Source organism: Montipora capricornis, chromosome 12, assembly GCF_036669925.1.
Source record: "Montipora capricornis isolate CH-2021 chromosome 12, ASM3666992v2, whole genome shotgun sequence".
NCBI lineage: Eukaryota > Metazoa > Cnidaria > Anthozoa > Scleractinia > Acroporidae > Montipora > Montipora capricornis.
Genome location: NC_090894.1, coordinates 22902622 through 22921771, shown reverse-complemented (window position 1 = coordinate 22921771; position 19150 = coordinate 22902622). Strand labels below are relative to the sequence as shown.

Sequence of the window (19150 nt, the reverse complement as noted above, 5' to 3'; positions counted from 1 at the left end):
TTACTTGTTACCAGAGTAGCGTGATACTAATGTCTAGGATTCCGTTGACTGTTTGCTGGTGTCACTGTACTAAGCCTGAGTGCAATTGCATGATATTTAGATTCTTATGCTTTCGTCCCGGGTCTACAGGAACTCATAAGATCGTGCTTGAGAAACAGGATGGAAAAGTGGAGTTTGATTCTGGTGGCTACCACTTCGCATCTTCAGTGCGGTCAGCGGCCACTAGTGGTGGTAGCAGAGGCATGGTGCGAGCCAGAAGGTTAACTCAAGAAGTGCCGTCACTCGCAACGTCACTTCCGCTGTCTTTCAGCTCAAGTGTGTTCGTGCGAAGCGATAAAGAGAGGCTAGATGTAATGAAGGTAATTGATGTGCATGTACATGACGCTTACCTCCAGAAATGAAAAATGTAGAAGTGTGTTTGACCCTCATGTGAAATGCACATTTTATGGGTTAATTTTTTTGTCAAACTGGAATTTTGTTTTTTTGACAACCAATTTTTAAGAGCTTTAACAGTTCCTAGGAAAATTTTACTGAAGCAAAAAGTCAGGGCCTCCAAAAAGATTTTTCCATTTGTAACGACTTTCAATCCTATGTTGCCCAACGTTAATTACATCATCAAAAAACATCTACATTTTTTGGAATCGCATCCTAAATTAAAAGAGCTTTTTCCAAAAAATTCCATCATTCCATCGTACTGCAGATCCAAAAATCTTAAAGAAATTTTAGCACCTTCTAAACTTGAATCTGCGCCCTCGCAAAGAATCAGTTCGCCTGCAGGAGGATGCTTTAAATGTGACAAAAGCAGATGTGACCTGTGTAAGAATTATTTTGTTGAGTCCAGAATTTCAGTAGCTTCAAAACGGGAAAATCGTATTCAATTAGACCCAATCTAACTTGCGATTCCAAAAATGTCATCTATTTGGCCTCTTGCAAAAAATGCCAACTCCAGTACATCGGCTCCACCACAACAGAATTCAAAGTTAGATTCAGAGGTAAAGGTAAAGTCTGCTTACGAGCCTAGAGGGCCCATCAGGCCGGCGCTTATCTCCGGTTTCTTTAGCATGAAGCGACTAGGAGTATTTCTACTCCCCCCTGGATGGGATGCCAGTCCATCGCAGGGTTACCCCCAGCATTAAATTCGCCGGTACCCATTTATACACCTGGGTGGAGAGAGGCACCGTGGGAGTAAAGTGTCTTGCCCAAGAACACAACACAATGTCCCCGGCCAGGCCCCGAACCCGGACCACTCGATCCGGAGTCGAGCGCACTAACCATGAGGCCACCGCGCCTCCCGTTAGATTCAGAAACCATAAATCATCTATGGTTACAAATAAAAAATCTTGTGAAGTTGCAGTTCACTTCAATAGCACCTCACATTCGCTTCAAGATTTTTCTTTTCAAGGCATTGATCAAATTAGCCATGATTGCACGCAAGTTGATAAACTACTTATTACAAAGGAAGCTTATTGGAGTGCCCAACTATTCACGCTATCACCTTATGGTCTTGACAAAAGACAGGAATTCCATTCAAAGAATAGTACCATATCCTCACTGCATACTCATTAATTACTTCATCGCATAAGATTAAGTTATGGGAAGAGTCCGCGACTGATGAGGCAGTAGGCATGCAACGAGGATAGTACCATATCCTCACTGCATACTCATTACCTCATCTCAGAAGATTAAGTTATGGGAAGAGTCCGCTCCTGCCCTCGCCACCACGACAACAACTCATAAATTGGCAAACAACACGGGTACCAAACGTTTCCAACATGACTCCCCTTTAATTCTCTCCATTACTCAAATTCCTCTTAATAACCCTAATTCTAAACGGTACTCCAAAAAAAAAAAAAAAAGAAACGTAACTGCTGGATGTTAGCCAGGTCCGCTGAAGCAACGACCATACTCGGCGAAGGAAGGGCGCCAACGAAAGGGGAGGTCCCCTGCCTTATACTACACACGGGGATATCACCGGAAGGAGGAGCAAGAACACTAACTTTGGAATAAAATGAAACAGGACCCTATAAAGAAAAGGGAGAAATTTGATAAACGAAAAACGCGGAAATAAGCCAAAAGCAGGGAAACCACCCCTTCGTTGACCCCGAGCTCCGAACTAGGTCCGAAATTGAGACACAGAGCAGGCCCCCCTAAGGTCAACGAAGAAAGTGAGTGAAATAGGGTGAAAAAGAAAACGTTAAACAAACTAATGCGAGAACAAAAATTTATTGTAAACTGAGGCATAAGAGACTATTGTCCAACACGACTGCGACCAAACTGTGGCCCCGCTGGTGGGGCACGGCACGCCCGAGCGATATGTCCCCATCTTAAGCACCTGAAGCACTGAACCTGGGCACGGCCAGGGTAGGGGGCTGGCCTGCGCATTGCAGAACCAGGACGAACAGGCATGGGAGGTGGAGGTACCTTTCCGACTCCCTTCAAAATCGCGTTTGCGTCTTTGGCCACCTTTGCTCGCACGGGATCCCCCAACAATCCCAGAAAAAGACGCTGAAGCTGTTGGTCATCCACAAAATCCGACGTGGTCTTTATCTCATCCAAAGCGGCAGCGTACTCATCGGCTTTTTGGTGGTTCTCGTTTCTGGCCAAACGCAACAACGACTGTAAGAGCTCAATCGCCTCATACTTGTCAAACATCGCTGCTGGTCGATTTATATAACGACGAAGCGCAGCCAAGGCTGACTCAGAACTGTCTAGAGTCCTAAGGCGTTCCAAGGAAATGACCTTTCCCTCTAAGGGCCGATTTACACGATACGGTTTTGTCGCATGCGACAAGCTCACGACAGGCCTACGACATGACTTATGATTGTCGCAGCGTTTTAAAACATGTTTCAAAATGCTACGACATTTTTTCTGACGTACACAACAATCGTAAATCATGTCGTGGGCCTGTCGTAAGCCGATGTCGCATGCGACAAAATCGTACCGTGTAAATCGGCCCTAATACTCTAATGCGATCGGCAGCCTATCATGAAAAAGAAAACACACTTGAGGCTATTGTCTTCACCAGCGACATGCCCTAACGTTCTCCAAAAATAATAAACCTAAAAAGTCACTAGCTGGTGGGATACCAAACATTCCCCACCGAAGAAGAGCATAATAAAACAAACAGTGCAAGAAAACGATAACATCCTACGTCATAATATCGCCGTAACCCGCGGCAAAGCGTAACACTGAAAAAAGCGCAACCATACTAATGAAGCTATTATACATAGACCGCGCAAAACTGTCTCAACTGGCGGAAATCCTTAAGTTATAAGTACACTGATTGCAACGTCTACCGAGGATATGCCTTCGCCAGTAAAAACTAGAGGTATACCAAACAGACAAACGCTCCATAAAACTCTTCACTGGTGGAATACCGATTTGAACTGAACGTAATACTGCCCTCACCAGTGGAAATCCATAAATCATGTGCAACTTGAAAGATCTATGCCACGAGCTGCCTTCGCCAGTTTAGAAAATCTAGCGTTGCACCAAATTACGAATATTGTACCAAACCCTTCACTGGTGGAATACCAAATTAGAACACACGCAAAACTGACTTCACCAGTGGAAACCCATAATATTTAAGCACACACATGCCCTAAATACCATCGCCAAAAAGAAACTAGCGGGCTGCTCCACACTAAATTGTAACGCCGGAGACATGGCACAAACAAGGCTTTTCTTACTCTGTCCGGCACTAGACCCGTCCCACATTAATCATGCCAGAAACTAAGAATTTCCTTAAATACTAAAATAAACAGATACCAAGGCGAAACCCAATATACCGAGGGAAAAATTTGGAACTAGGGAAAACGCCTTTGAAACGATTGTATCGTACACGCTGTCAAGACTCTAGTTTTTGTCTTTGTATTAAGTGAAATTTGTTTATTTAACGCAAGCAAAAACAAGAATCTGCCAAGTTGACAATGCATGCGAAGGAAGTCATTTACATTTTTCCTAACGGCTTAGGCATCTAAGAAATCCCGGACATGAACTGTCTGCTCTTAAATAGACAGCACGATATACAGATACGCCGTTTTCCGCCCAAAGTTTTCCTGCAAAACTTAAACTCTTCTTGCTAGCCTGAATAGAAAAAAATTTACTTCCCTGTAATTTACTTTTGAAAGGGTACAGTTTTCTTTCAAGAGCAAATATTTGTTAAGGCGATTCGTCATCATGGAAAAACGAAAACCGCTCTAACCATTTCAGCTTTGGGTAATTTGCCCTTATTTTAAAACGTGAAGAAGATGGATAATCACAGAATAGCGACAAGTTATATTTTTCATTTTGTTGTGATTTTCTTGTTCTTTGTTCAAATCCCCTGTTGTTTTGCAGAGGAAGGGAAAGAAATTAATACACGAAAATACGCGTCTTTAATCCTTCAATTATATACTCCTAAATCAGAATATACTATACTAGGAGTTTAACTAGATATGCCACATAAGACAGACCACAACACCGGGAACTCCATGCCTACTTTTTGCAAATAGTATATAGAAGATATTTTACGTCCCACAGGGTTATAAACACAATTGAAAGGTTGTGAGACGAGGCCTACGGTTTATCGTCCTTATCCGAAAAGACTAGAGAGTCTAACCACTTGCAGATGACATTACAAAGGCAGCACTTTCTCCTCAGTTATTTAAAGACCCTAATTAAGTTGTTCCGGCCGGAGTTTTTGATCCCACGACCCCCCACACAGTAGTCCACAGTAGTCCACCGTGGGTGGTGCTGCACTTACGGAAAGAGATCTCCTCATCAACATGGGTCAACTTGAGGGCTGACTTTGATACCGTTCCAGTAGACTGGCTTTGACTCTTCCTATAGATACCCCAGTGTAACTCGGAAAGACCCAAGCGACCTAGAGACCCTTTACATGGAGGGAAGAAAATCCTTTCACTAAGAAGATCCTGAAGGACGAAAAAAGTTCTCGCTTTGTTTACAATCACTGTAAAGCTATCTTTCTGAATAAGTGATTGATGTTGTAGAGGGGGAATTGGTGGGAAAGTGATTTAAATGTTTGTCACTGTATTGTCGGAGACAGAAGCTTATATCATAAATTTAATTGTTTCCTATCTTTCGAACGGTCACGCTGGATGCGTTCGAATGAACCAATCATTTGTAGCGTTTGACAGGTATCGGAAATGCAGCATGCGGTGCAACGAGTACGTCTTTTTCCTTCTGCTGGTTTACTCTGGAGACGCTTCGCCTCCCTCAGTTTTCTACAAGATGGTGCGTTCTGCGCACGACAGGAAAACGGCTTTTAGTAAAAAGCCATGGAAACCACATTTTCTAACAAAATAAGGAGCTTAAGCGAGGACAATGGCCAAGGCTACGAGATCGATCGCCACAAAACAATGGTTGCGGTGACACTTGAGAAAAACACAGTGTAACACTAGTGTTGACACTACTCGAGAGTCAACTCTCTGGTGTTTTGAATCCCTAGGGGAACACTGAACAATAGAACGTGATTTAACACCAGTGTTAACTCCCTAATGCGACCACAACCAATAGTTGTGGTTACACTAGCCCTTTTACCCATGGGTAAATAGCGTTTTTCCATGCACATTTTTCTGTGTAACCGCTTTCCCTTGACCGAAACTACCCGAAGATTATTTCCATGGATACATCACAACAAAGCAAAAGAACTTCCCATGACAGTTCCTGAACTGAAAAGTACTGTTCACCTGCTCCCTGGGATGGCTTGGCCAATCATAAAGCGGAACGTAGCTAATACACGAAGATCCCTAATTATATTAATTATACCCTATTATTTTACCCATAGGGGAGTCTCTTACTGTGTAACTGCATCCCTGAGTAAAGTAATGCAAAGCCAAAGCAATTCGCTAATTATTTTCGACACTCAATTGAAAACCGCTCTACAAACTTTCCATGCCAAAAGACTTGGAGTAATCGCGAAATTATTACAATAACGGGAAATAATGCTAAGCTCCCTAATTTTTGGACAGGTTACTTTTCACAGGTCACTCGTTTCAAAACCTATACCAATGCTAAACATAGACCTTATTAGGCCTAAAAACGACATTTGGCCATAAGGTTTTGGGTTGCTTTGGTATAGGTAGAACAACGACCTGGTGACCTGTGAAAAAAGACCTACACCTGAGGCCCGCCGCAAATTTTTCATCGGAGACAAATTCCTCGCAAAATGCTAGTAATTCGTTTATTCCGAAAAAACTGCAACGTTGTCTTCATGTTGTCTGCATGTCTTTGTGTCATGCTATACAACGAAGGACTGAAATTAATTTCTCGGGAAACGGTTTAAACTTGCATTTTCTTTTTGAGCTGGAGATTTCGTCAATGGCATCGATCAATTATGACAGCGGAATAGGAATGCGCTAGTCCCACTTTAGTTGATCTGAGCAGAGTTGTAGGTCTTCAATAAATATCCACTCACAAGTATTTGGGACCACAATTATTTTTTATTTCAGGTTTAAGAAATGATATTACAGCTATAAGTCTTTTAAGAGACAGTTGCGACGACTTTGTCCTCTAAAAAACAGCAAAACCACAATTAGAAGTTTAGCTTTTAAATCCCTTATACCATAAAAACTTTGGCGCTCGTTATATTGTCGCCTTTATGCGTCGTAGAGCGATTGGAGCGCGCTCAAATCAAAAATGCCCCGAAGTAGCAGTGAAAGGTCCACAGATATACTTTAGTAGTTGAAGTTGGCCATGAGGCTGTCTTCGCCGTGATGACGTCACCAGCTTTCACTTTAAACACTCCGCCAGCGTACAAGGTCCCTTGGCTGTTTGTTGTTAGCATCGGCTGTGTCATGGTAACAACTTTGTTGTTAACAAGGAGGTGTACTCTCCCATTGTTTCTATAATAGATGAATAGGTATATGTAGTACCGTCCAGAGATGGGCACCGTCAGTTTTCCGTCATTGTACGTCATTCCGCCGGCAAGATGGCTGTTGGGTGCGCTAACAGACCACTCTTTGATTGCTGGAAGGAAAAGAGAATTGGCTTAGTTCTTTCTTATTCACTTAAAGGAAACGAAGTAAGAGAGAGAGAGTGTGTCCTGTAAATTGAAGAAAAACTGAAGACACATTTAGTGTTAAATTTTATGAAGTTTGCCAAAAATAAGTGAAACTCATTTGATTTCAGTTTTAATCATAACCATTACAATTTTCTCAAATTTGATTAGTGCATTAACTGCTTTATTTTCACTGATTATTGTGTAGAGTTGAAATCGGACAGTTGGCTGTAATCGGATACCTGAAATCGGACAGTTACATCAACCAATCATATTAAGTGCACTCAGTTTAATCCACCAATCACAGAATTTATCACAATAACCATAGCAACAACCACTTACCCTACCAAACTGGGGATTTTTCAAAATGGACAAATTTGTAACATTTGACAGTGAAAAAGGAATGCATTAATTTTGTTTTCTCGGAAATTGCATATAATGGTTATGATTAAGTGGTAACAGGTCTTCGTGTCGTCAAATTTGGTCTATGATCATACTAGTGATTAAACAAATGGGACTCCCACTACACGGTCGTTCGATTTTGTTAATCACTCGAATGATTACAGACCAAATTGGACTCCACTCACTCCTATTACCATTATAAATAACGAGAAAGAATTAACTAAAGACAAAAGTAAAATTATCATTGTATTTGTTTTGGTTTTCCGACCAACAGCAACTCTTTGTTAGCCGCTAGCCGCAATAACAAAAAGTTCCAAACAATCGAACTTTTACAGAAACCCATAAGGGTTGAAACGTGTAACGCGCGTTCACAGCTTCCGAATATTCAGTGCGAACTGATTGGTTGAATGTTTCAGTGCTAAGTACCATATTTGGAAACCCCTCGCTCTTGTTGTTCCAAATATGGTACTTAGCAAATCGAATATTCAGAAGCTTTTTCCCAGCACACAAGGGGCCGTTACACGTTTCAACCCTTATGGGTTTCTGACTTTTAACAATTGTTTTCCAAAGGAAAAAAAATTTCCGGTTTACAATACTCACCGGGAATGCACTTAAAAGCATTGGACATGGTTTAGGATTTTTTTTTAACACATTACAAAAAACAAAACTACTGTAGAAATTCAAAAGAGCGCAGTTCAATGTTGAGAGTAACAAATTATCGTAGACACTCTTTTTTTGTATAAGAACGTCTACTTTTGGGGCTAAGACTGAACGTTCTTGTCTTTTTTGGCGACTTCAGCTTGGAAACGTTCTTAACATGTTTTAAAAGTTGTGTGCTATTCTCAAGTGTGATAAACTGAATTGTTCTTAGCTTTAGTGTATTATGCAATAAGAAAACCACATTGTTAATGTTAAAAACGTCCCTAAGTATTTGAGTTACTACAGTTTTAAATTTCTTTTACCATTATTTATACTACACAAAAACAAAAAGCTGAACAAATGAGCAAATTAAAGACATTCTTAACTGACTCTCAGCCAGGCCGCCGAGTATGTTCTTAGTATGTTCTTACAAACATACATACATACATACATTTATTGAAGCTCCCTTTACAGGGCTTTTCAGCCACAATATATTAAAATTACAAGATAAGACAAAGGAATAACTAATGAAATTAACAACTAAGGAAATAAAGATAAATCAATTTTACGTTAAAAGCATATTTACAAGTCTCTTCTTAAAAGTACCAGAGTTCACAACTTCTTTAAGGTCTCTTCTTAGGGAAGCTCAAACCAGTTTCAACATTTTCAAGAGACCTTGTTATTAGAAGGATTGACAATACAAACATCAATTATTCCTCAACAAGATGCAGTCATTTTTGTGACGTAACAAGTTACTATGGCAACAGGAAAGCCTTGCAAAGACACCCTCTATTTTGGCTTCACATGCTCATATCTGAAAACGAACTCGGTGACCCTAATTTTATTGCACAAAAGTGATCAAAAGGCCAAGATAAACTGTCTGCAAAGTTTAAAAAAATAAATGTGGAGCGGATTCAGAGCCCCCTTAAATTTTCAATTAGTTAAGGTGGCTCTGAATCCTCTGCAAAGAATTCTTTTAAACTTTGCAGAAAGATTCATTCTGGAATGCTGATTACATTTCAGAGATAAAAAATGGGGGTCACCGATATATATATATATATATATATATATATATATATATATATATTTTTTTTTTTTTTTTGAGATATGAGCAGCTAAATCCAAAGTATGGAGTGTTTTTGTAGGGCTTTTCTGTTGGCATGGTAACTTTTTACGTCACAAATTTCAGTAATAATTGGTGTTTGATATGGTACCATAACATCGCTGTTAAGTGATAAATTGTTGTAGTGTCAATCCTTGTAATAAGAACGTTTCTTTGAAGTGTTCAAACTGATGAGAGTCACCTTAAAATTATTGTTAGTCTCATTCTTAACTTTCTAATAAAAAAAGAGTGTATTTGAAAAGGGAGATAATGCGTAAAACGTATGATAACGTGAAGCGAGGTGATTGAAAACAATACAAGCAAGCAAAAGATTCGCCATCAAAAATGTTCGCTCGAATTGACTTATCAATACTAGTAATTTTATTTTGTTTTTGTAATTTTTGTACTTTAGTATTTTACTTTATTCTCTCTCTCCTTCCCCTCTTCCCCCTCCTCATCCCTCTCCACATTCATGTCATTGTCAACGTTGAACTAAATAATGACCGAAGACGGATGCCAAAACAGCGTTCGCAACTCTTTCCGTTGATTTTCACTGTAAAATACTTTTCAAAAGTTTAATTTTTTTTTCACTTGAAAACTGGGATGACTTCTAGGTCGAGCATAAGGTGTGAATTTGTATTTAGTTTTCGCAGCTCACATGAAGCACACATGAAGAAACGTTTAGAAACAGAAATAAAAATCTTTAATACTTATGGCTCCCTGATAGGTTTTTACTCCTATGTTTCTACCCTCGAGATGTGCTGAGGGTTTGTTGTCATTCTGCAAAAGAACGAAAGTAAACAGTTCATCACTGAAGTATATGACATTGGAATATTCCCACGTTATGGTTCATGGTTCATTTATGGTTCATTTATTTCACACTATTTACATAACATTAACATAGAAAGAAAAGTATAGTCACAACACATGGTTACAAGATAAAATAATTAGAGTACAGGTTATAAAATGTGTCTAGTGGTCAAAGTAGCGAAGGCTTTCTAGTTGACCACCACCTACTTTTAAGTAAACGAAGAAATGACACTGAGCTTTACTGGGATATAAAAAAAAACATTTGTAGAGCCTAGGACTAATGTACAGAAGAAAATTACATGTATATAACTTAAGCATATTAGAGATATACTGAACCACGTGAGAAATCTATACAGGACAAGATTAGCAAAAGGGGAAAAAATTAAAAGGAACATACAAACAAACAGACAACAACAACAGCAACAACGACAAACAAAAACAAAAGAAAAAAACGACACGTCATCAACAACAGCAGCGGTAACAAACACAAAAAATATAAGAAGACAATTATTATTATTATTATTATTACTATTATTATTATTATTATTATTATTAAATTTTAAACAAGGTCCATTCTTATTATTAAATAGTTACGTGCTATACATTTGACCATTAAACAGAACATACATTATTTGATTGACAAGAGATCAGGTGGGCCTTATAAAGTATCTCAAACTTGTTAAATGTTTTTGCTTTTTTTAGTGCCAAGGGGATAGTTTCCCACATGACACAAGCAGAGTACTTAAAAGAAAATTGCCTATGTTAGTTCTAACTTGTGGTCGGTAAAAATTAAGCTTAGCAGAATTTCTGGTGTTATAGGAGTGAACAGTTGCTGTATGCGTTAAAAAGTTATGGAAGATTGCTGGAACAGTTGATGGATTGTTGTATAATTTAAAATGTTAACTATATTGGTGAATTTTTAACTGGTGGTGACTGATGGTGACTGATCATCAGACGTCCACATCACAAAGAAAAAAATCACAAAGCAAAACTAGCAAATGTAGAAATGAGTCCTCTAAAAATTATCTTTTCTGTAGATTTAAAAGTTAAAAAAAATCTGGAACCTTTCACAAAATATTGAATTGAAACTAAGCTGCTCCTGCCCACCGCTTGAAAAAGAACATTTTGATTGAAAGTTGTTATGACACAGCTGAAGTTATTTTCGGCCAATCAGAGATGACAAACACGCTTGCAGGAACGAATCAGAACACGACACAAATAGCGCAAATAGTGAAATAAGAGCGAACGAATCACAACTGGTTGCGTTGTAGTTCTTCGCGTGATTGGTTGACAAAATGACGTAGAAAAAATAAGTAAGCTAATTATCACGAAGTCGCTGCTGATAGTCAAGTAAAATAATGTGAATAGAATCTATAGGAAAAGCACAAATATGGTCCTCCAACCTGTAATGTGCAATTGCAGGGAGCCAATGTTCCGTTTTCGCCTTTTTCTCCGGTGTCTCCTTTCTCGCCCTTTTCTCCCTAAAGATGTTACATTTCATCAAATTCTAGATTGAATTTCAGTCATTTATCGCAAGCGAGTTCTTTTATTTTACAAAGACGAAATTGAATATTTGTGACGTTTACGATTTTACCTTCACTTTTCCATGCACATTGATGTTGATAGGAGAGTTCGAAGTAGCACAGGTGTCCTGTAAATATCGAAGAACAGTGAAAGTGATTTTATTATTTCGTTTATTGCCGTTTACAGAATGGGGAAATGAAAGTCGATAGCGCCAACTGATAGCCGTTACTACGATATGACCATCAAGTAAAATTATTAACACAAAAGGACAATTATCAGTTTGTCCATTAGTAGAGATGTGAAATTAAACAACTCATTGTGACAATTTTGCAGTTTCTTGTGACTTGAAGGAATAAGGACTATTTGTTCCCCTCCGAATACCATGTTTACTTGCATTTACATGGGAGAGGATAATTTTTTAATTGAGTTAAAAGGAATTTTCTAACGCTGCTACAGCATTAAACCGGTCCGAACAATTCACATAAGTTTCTTATTTCGTTAAACGAGCCAGCGAGGAAGGTTTACATGATTTTAAGATGATCGGATCTTTGGATCGTGAGAGAATGTCAAATTAGAGTAAGCTAAGAATGACTATCTTACTTGGTTTCCAGAGGCACTTGTGGCTCCGCAAAAGTGCAAGTTGGCACAAGCGAGGGTAAAAAAGACAAAGAGAAGCTTCATGATTTCACCGCAGGTGGAACCTTAAAACTGAGTATCTGGACTGATCTGCCCTTTGAAACGATTGTATCGGACACGCTGTCAAGATTCTAGTTTTTGTCTTTGGAATTTGTTTATAGAACGCAAGAAAAAACAAGAGTTGCTAAGTTGACACCCCGAAGCATGCCATTTACACTTTTACTAACTTAGACAATTAATTCAGAAATGAAATCATCGTTTCCAATAGATACACCATTTTTCGCGCACAATTTTTCTGCAAACCTTAAATCTCTTATTGCCAGCCGTTTCCAGATTATTTTCCTAGGCTTCCTGTGCCCTGTGCGTTATGTCTGCTCGCAGGAAATCTTGCCTTACTTTCGGAAAGGGTACAGTTTCCTGTCAAGAGCAAATATTTGTTAAATCGTCGATTCGTCATCATGTGAAAACGAAAACCGCGCTAACCCTGAATTCAATTTTGGATGATTTGCCGTTATTTTACAACGTGAAGAAGGTGGAATAATTGCAGAATAGCGACAACTTATATTTTAAAGTAGGGACTATGTTGTCGTTTTCAAGTCTTGTTTGAAATCCCTGTTGTTTTGCAGTGGGAAAAAAAAATTGTAGGGCTGATACGGCAATTTTTCACTGGTGAAACGTTAGTCTGTCGTTTTTATTTCATCATGGAATGTACGTAAATCTCTATACTTATATAATAAATCCCTATAAACTTCAAATCAGTTACTCTTGTTAGTTCTAAGTAACTAAATCACAGAATGAACTCTTTCTGTAGATTACAGTGATAGGGAATACCAATTAGCCCACAATATCCCGCATTTATTTCACAAACCATGCACGCTATTCTCGAAAGTTCTGTACAGTGCAACTTTAACAGTTGCGAAGATGCCTAAACTGAACTCAAACGAAACTCGAACCAACTTTTCAACTATCATTGAAGTTACTTAATTCATTGTGATGATGATCATAATCGCAGTTCAATAATATGAGATTTCATAGAATTATATTGTCTATCACGGATCTCTAGGCTTGCATGTGTTTACCATTACGAGATTCGCACACCAAATAAGTTCTCAACCGAAATATGTTCGCGTCGTTAAGGGCACTAAAATAATTTGCCTGCATGGGTTGACATCAGGCTGTGCTATTTTACAGTTGACTTCTAACTTTCATTCTCATCCGCGCATAATTTAAAAACAACAATACAACAAGACAAACAAAGGTACAATTTGCAAGTACGAAAGTCACGCATCATTAACAAAGCGACAGCTCAAAGAGCACGTCAAAATCATGATTAAAACTTAAGACAGTGGCAAGCCGTACAGCACCAAAGCAGCCACGATTGCTCGCGAACTAAGCGATAACCGAAATGGGGTTGAAAAGTAAGCTTGGTGACGTTGACATCCCACAAGACATTTCGTGGCCACAGTTCGTGTTTCAAAACTTTGTCAACTTCGGTGATAAGACGGCCATTGTGAGTACGGTTGTAACTTTTCTCGAGGTTCAGTTGGAAACGTATCAGTTCTTACTTAAGTTTTTCGCATGGACATGCCGCGCTTTTGCCTTATTGAATTAGGTACGTTTTTCACTATTGGTTCAAGTACAAAGCTTCTAGGCTCATACGGCAATTGAACAAACGCTAAGAACTGCTAAAAAGAGGACACAGAGGCGCATCATGTTGACCCTGTCTTGTGCGCTTGTCGAACGGACTACCATATTAAGGGCGAGTTCGATTGACCGTATTCCGGAATAGGAATACATAGAATAGAAGTTAGAAATCCTTCGTTTTTACGGGAGATTCACATTAAAATTATCAAACACTTGCTAAGATGGTATTTTAAACATATCTTTATTATCCTTGTTGCTTAAAAAGCGCCAAACATACGGTTTTAAATCATCACTCCACGTATTCTTATTCCGGATTAAGCGCTCGATATATTACCAATGAAATCGACTTCGCCCGCAAAAAGGAGAACTCTATCGCAGTAGATATGGTTAGAGTTTTGATTTTGCTACGTATTGGTCTTTGTGCATTGAGAGACTTAATCGTTTCACCGTGTTTGTGTCAGTTTATTTCATGTTTCCATGACATTATAATCCATTCACGCCGCTTTTAAGTTGATTTTCGCAGTTGCCTTCTTCTTGAAATTTGACAAGAATGTTCCAATTAAGGGGCAATTGTGTTCCAAAAAGGCTGTCTTCAACGTAAAACTTACTGCTCATTCAAACCCAAAACATGCACATGACAATACCAAACATTGTTGTTACAGCTTTTAAATTGGTTTGCCACACTAATTAGCCAATATCAAAAATACCATGCATACTACTTGTCGTTTGTCCGTCCAAAACTTTGCATAAGCATTGTTTTCATTTTCTCTTGGGACTTACAATGGTCCAAAGAGAAACTGGAAGCAATGCTTATGCAAAATTCTGGAGGGACAAACAAAATTTGATAATACCAAAAGCTCGTGTATTGAAGAGTAATTGAGATTTCAATCGTGACTCGGGAAAACTCGGAAACAATCCGAGTGCTTTTTGCAGGAGTCGAACCTGTGACCGGCTTCCGATTACTAGTCCGGGTGCTGTAAGAAAAGAGCGACACATCTCAATCAAACAAACTTTTCATTCTCTCCGATCATCAACAAGACAGTGAATATTGTAAAAAGAGATTCTTTTATTTTCATGCTAAACAGGTATACAGTACATGAAGTGGTTTGATACAAGCGGCGCGCTGTCATTTACGATTCATTTATTGGGCGACAAATTTAATAATGTTGTAAAGTTATGAGTCTCGCATTTATGGACGCAATTTTAGCAGTTGCGTAGAGAAGCCTGAAAAATTCAGGACTTCAACGGGGTTTGAACTCGTGACCTCGAGATACCGGTCGCTTTAACCAACTGAGCTATGAAGCCACTGAGGTTGGGAACTGGTCATTTGTTGGTTCTAATTTTCCCGTGAGGAATGAATCAATGAACGAAATGATATAAGAAAGGAATCATATACTGAAATGCGGATATCAAATCAAGTAAAGCTATGATCCTCGCAGTTATGGACGCAATTTTAGCAATTGCGTTGAAGTCCTGAATTTTTCAGGCTTCTCTGCGCAATTGCTAGCTAAAATTGCGTCCATAACTGCGAGGATCATAGCTTTACTTGATTTCATACCCGCAGTTCAGTATATGATTCATTTATATGTATCATTTCGTTCATTAAATTTAACAATCATCGCGGAGTTAAGTTAAATTAATAAGATACAGTGACATTCTTATTTTCTTTGTTTCCACTGCATCAGATCGATGGACCGAGTGGACGTTTTTATACTTATCAGCAGCTTGCGGCGTTGACAAGAAAATTGGCCTCAGCTTTGGCGAAAAAAGGCATGAAAAAAGGAGACGTGTTCGCCATCTTGCTCCCAAACTTGCCCGAGTATCCCATAATCTATTTCGGTGTCATTTCTCTCGGCGGAATAGTCACGACAATGAATCCGCTCTACACCGATGTTGAAATAACAAAACAGCTTCGAGACTCTAACGCAAAGCATATCATAACAATTCCGTTGTTTGCCGAGAAGGCGAAGCTAAGCGCTTCAAACGTCGAAATGGAAACCGTGTACGTCGTCGGAGAAGCCGACGGATGTGAACCACTTTCGGCATTACTCGGAAATGAAGACGAGGACATTCCGGATGATGTCGCAATTAACCCGAAGGATGACGTCGCTTGCTTAGCCTACTCTAGTGGGACCACTGGTTCGCCGAAAGGCGTTATGTTAACGCACTACAATCTTATTGCAGACTCCTTACTTGTAACACATGAACGTTTTCTGTGGATGAATGAAAATCCAGTTGTTCTTGGATTGTTGCCGTTTTTTCATGCATTTGGACAAATCAATGGCTTGTCATGCCCTCTTCTGTTGGGGGGAACTGTGGTTTGCGTTCCCAAGTTTGAACCAGAATCCTTTCTGAAGGTGCTGCAAGACCACAAGGTTTGAATTATTAGTTTGCGTCCCCTTTATCCAATTCTTTGTAGAGCGAGTTTCAATCGAGTATCGGTAAAACCAAAACCAAAGTAATTGCTTTGACCAATCAAAAAGGACGGAGACAATCCAGTAAACCAATCAAAGCTCGAAGTAATTACACGTAGCGGACACAAAGCGCGGGAAAATGTGCACGCGCGAGCCGCGATTACTTTTGGTTTCACTAGTGATTGGTTGAAAGAGTGGCGCGAGAACTTTGAACCAATCACTGAGTGAAGTAATGCAAAACCAAAGCAAGTCGCTAATTACTTTCGACACTCAATTGAATACCACTCTATTGTTAGTACTTTCATTTACACACGGTGATATTTAAAGCTTCAAGGCAGGAATCCATAACCCTTAGCCTACAACCCTAATATTGAGTCTCTGTAGCGGCATTTTCACAGATCAAGCTATTATTAGACGACTTCTTGAATAGGATTTGGCTTGCACGAGTGACCATTCTCCGTCCCATGGGTATTGATTTTTCATGCAAGACTTGTGATTGGCTGGAAAGGGCTGGTTTCGCGGGAAAATCAATCTAAAAATAACTCGGCCTGGTAAAACGCCGTTGCACTAATACAACGAAGTTGTACGCTCGTAGTCAATGGGCTCCTGGTCAAGTTATTTGGCCGTTTCATGTGTTCATAAACAGGAAGGGGCGTACAATCCCTAGGTAGATCTGTCGCGACGTTTCCAGAGATCAAAATAGAGGGTAACGTGAAGTGCTAGTTTTCTATCCATATGAAGCATGTGAGCTTTTAAGCTTAGGGCTTAAAAGCCCTACTACTGGAAATGGGCCCACGCAAGAACAGAGAGAAACTCTGACTAGGGTAGTAATTGAACCCACGACCTTCGGGTTTGATCACCGCTGCTCTACCGACTGAGCTACAGGGTTAGACGAGAGTAGGTCGTGGAAATTTAAGATGTGAATGTCACGGCAATGAATACGTACAAGGACAAGGTATCGTTATGTTTTTACAAACGTTGGCCGTGTAGCAAAGGAACCCTTCCTTGTTCTTGTAAATATTCATTGCCGTGACATTGACATCTTAAATTCTCACGACCTGCTCCTGTCTGACCTTGTAGCTCAGTCGGTAGAGCAGCGGTGATCTAACCCGAAGGTCGTGGGTTCAATTCCCACCCTGGTCAGAGTTTCTCTCTGTCCTTGGGCGGGCCCATTTTCATTGGTAGGGCTTAAGCTCACACGGTCCATATGGGTAGAAAACTAGCACTTCACGTTACCCTCTAATAGTTAAGTCTGTTGAAATATAAGTGCTACGTGTCCAACGTTTGTAATGACGTAACCCTCCCTTGCATTTTTATAATCGCACAAGTGACGCCTTTCAGCCCCAAAAGGAAATACGGTTTGAGCGGTTGACTTTTTACACTATAATAGTTTTCAGTGTCCTCCTTTTGCCACAGGCGGCTCCCTTTTGGAAGAAGTTAAGTCATTCAAGTTTCTTGGCGTCTTAATTTCTCGCGACTTGACGTGGGAGGCTCACTGCGACCTTGTAGTTTCTTGACGTGGGAGGCTCACTTAGACCGCGCACCAGTGGCTCAGTTGGACTGTCACGCGGGAGGTCGCGAGTTCAACTCCGGCCGGACCAACACTCAGGGTCTTTAAATAACTGAGGAGAAAGTGCTGCCTTTGTAACTACATCTGCAAATGGTTAGACTTTCAAGTCTTCTCGGATAAGGACGATAAGCCGGAGGTCCCGTCTCACAACCCTCCAATGTTAATAATCCTGTGGGACGTAAAAGAACCCACACACTTGTCGCTAAGAGTAGGGCACGTAGTTCCCGGTGTTGTGGTCTGGCTTCTGTTGTGTATCATGGTTGGGAGGGTAAAAAAGGGGCCACAGTAATTGGCGCAAGCTGTTGTGGCGCTCTGCCAGCTTGACTGGCAAAGTTAATAAAATACTTAATAGTGAAAAAAAACACCCGCCGCCTCTATGCTATTAGGCAGGTTAAACGCTGTAGCGTCCCTGCTCAGAACATCGTTAAAGTCTTGAGTACGCTAGCGTAGTATATGCCAACCTGCCGCGATACCTCTCTGACTCATTAGAGAGGATACAGAAGCGCGAAATGGTCATAATTTATCCAGGTATGAATTATAATGAGACCCTAGTTAATACCAACATAGTCACACTGCAAGAGCGCAGAATAGCCGCATGAAAACGGTTCATATCTGGCCTAAAGCCACAGAATCCTTTATATCAACTTGTGTTAGACCGTATCGATGTGGCTGCTTTCTCTTATCAGTTGAGGCCTCGAAGCAACAACGGCAGATTCTTGAAGCCTTGTAATACAAATAGGTTTAGTGAATTCGCCACGAATAAGTTTGCTCTTGAACTGAATATAAATGTCATGTAATTCCGTTCATTATCTAATTGCCAACGAGTCAGGCGAGAAGGCCTGGCGAGGCGGCAGCTTATAGAGCCGCGAGAAGATTTTTAGGCGGACGAAATCTCAGAAGCGCTTCAAATTTGAGTGTAATGTAGACCAAATGTTGACCGTAGCGATAACCAATGAGAGTGCCGCACGAGTACGCCGCGTGATGTTTGCAGCCGCCAGGCGCCAGATCACGCAAGCTTGGCTCGTTGGCACTTTAGCGACAGCTATAACTAGTTATAGTATTAATTATTTAATGTATCTTCTGACCCGAAATCCCGGTGTAATTCAGCTCATTGCTGCTAGAGGATGAATTAAATATATAGGGAAGATATAGTTGACGTCACCCATTGTCATTAATGTGCCAACCAGAGCCCCATTGGCTGTCGAAACAACTCTTTTTTTCCTTGTGGTTGGCAAATTTGAATAGCAAAGCAATGTTTGTAAACAGATATCTTCCCTATTATTTATTTATAACATATTATTATTTATTATGTAAGGCATACGACTGGTTGGAAAGATAGGTTTCTCAACAAGCTTGTAGTTTATCGATACGTTAATTTTTTTCTTTATCTGACAATTAATATTTTTTCT

The 19150-nt window shown here is 39.9% G+C and overlaps 2 protein-coding genes across 2 annotated transcripts in view; one reads left to right on the top strand and one right to left on the bottom strand.

The window, feature by feature from the left end:
• Positions 1-6423: 6423 nt before the first annotated feature.
• On the bottom strand, positions 6424-12236 carry LOC138026206 (uncharacterized). The gene is made up of 5 exons (XM_068873437.1): positions 12078-12236; positions 11548-11604; positions 11357-11434; positions 9854-9923; positions 6424-6969 (listed from the first exon to the last, which is right to left on the bottom strand). Exons 1-5 carry the CDS (start codon positions 12156-12158, stop codon positions 6629-6631), a joined length of 627 nt encoding a protein of 208 aa, XP_068729538.1. The 5' UTR covers positions 12159-12236; the 3' UTR covers positions 6424-6628.
• Positions 12237-13399: 1163 nt separating this feature from the next.
• Positions 13400-19150, top strand: part of LOC138027732 (uncharacterized) — a 33591-nt gene continuing 27840 nt past the window's right edge. Inside the window, exons 1-2 of the mRNA XM_068875337.1 lie at positions 13400-13623; positions 15443-16132. Coding sequence (XP_068731438.1) covers positions 13519-13623; positions 15443-16132 — 795 coding nt within the window. The 5' untranslated portion in view covers positions 13400-13518. The remainder of the gene's footprint in view (positions 13624-15442; positions 16133-19150) is intronic.

Bases quoted from the DNA above. Each gene is read 5' to 3' on its own strand.
- LOC138026206 (XM_068873437.1), bottom strand. From the start codon at position 12,158: ATGAAGCTTCTCTTTGTCTTTTTTACCCTCGCTTGTGCCAACTTGCAC. The intron at 11,435-11,547 runs GTAAAATCGTAA...TAACATCTTTAG, and splicing joins ATGTGCATGGAAAAGTGAAG to GGAGAAAAGGGCGAGAAAGG. The intron at 9,924-11,356 runs GTTGGAGGACCA...GTTCTTTTGCAG, and splicing joins CCTGCAATTGCACATTACAG to AATGACAACAAACCCTCAGC.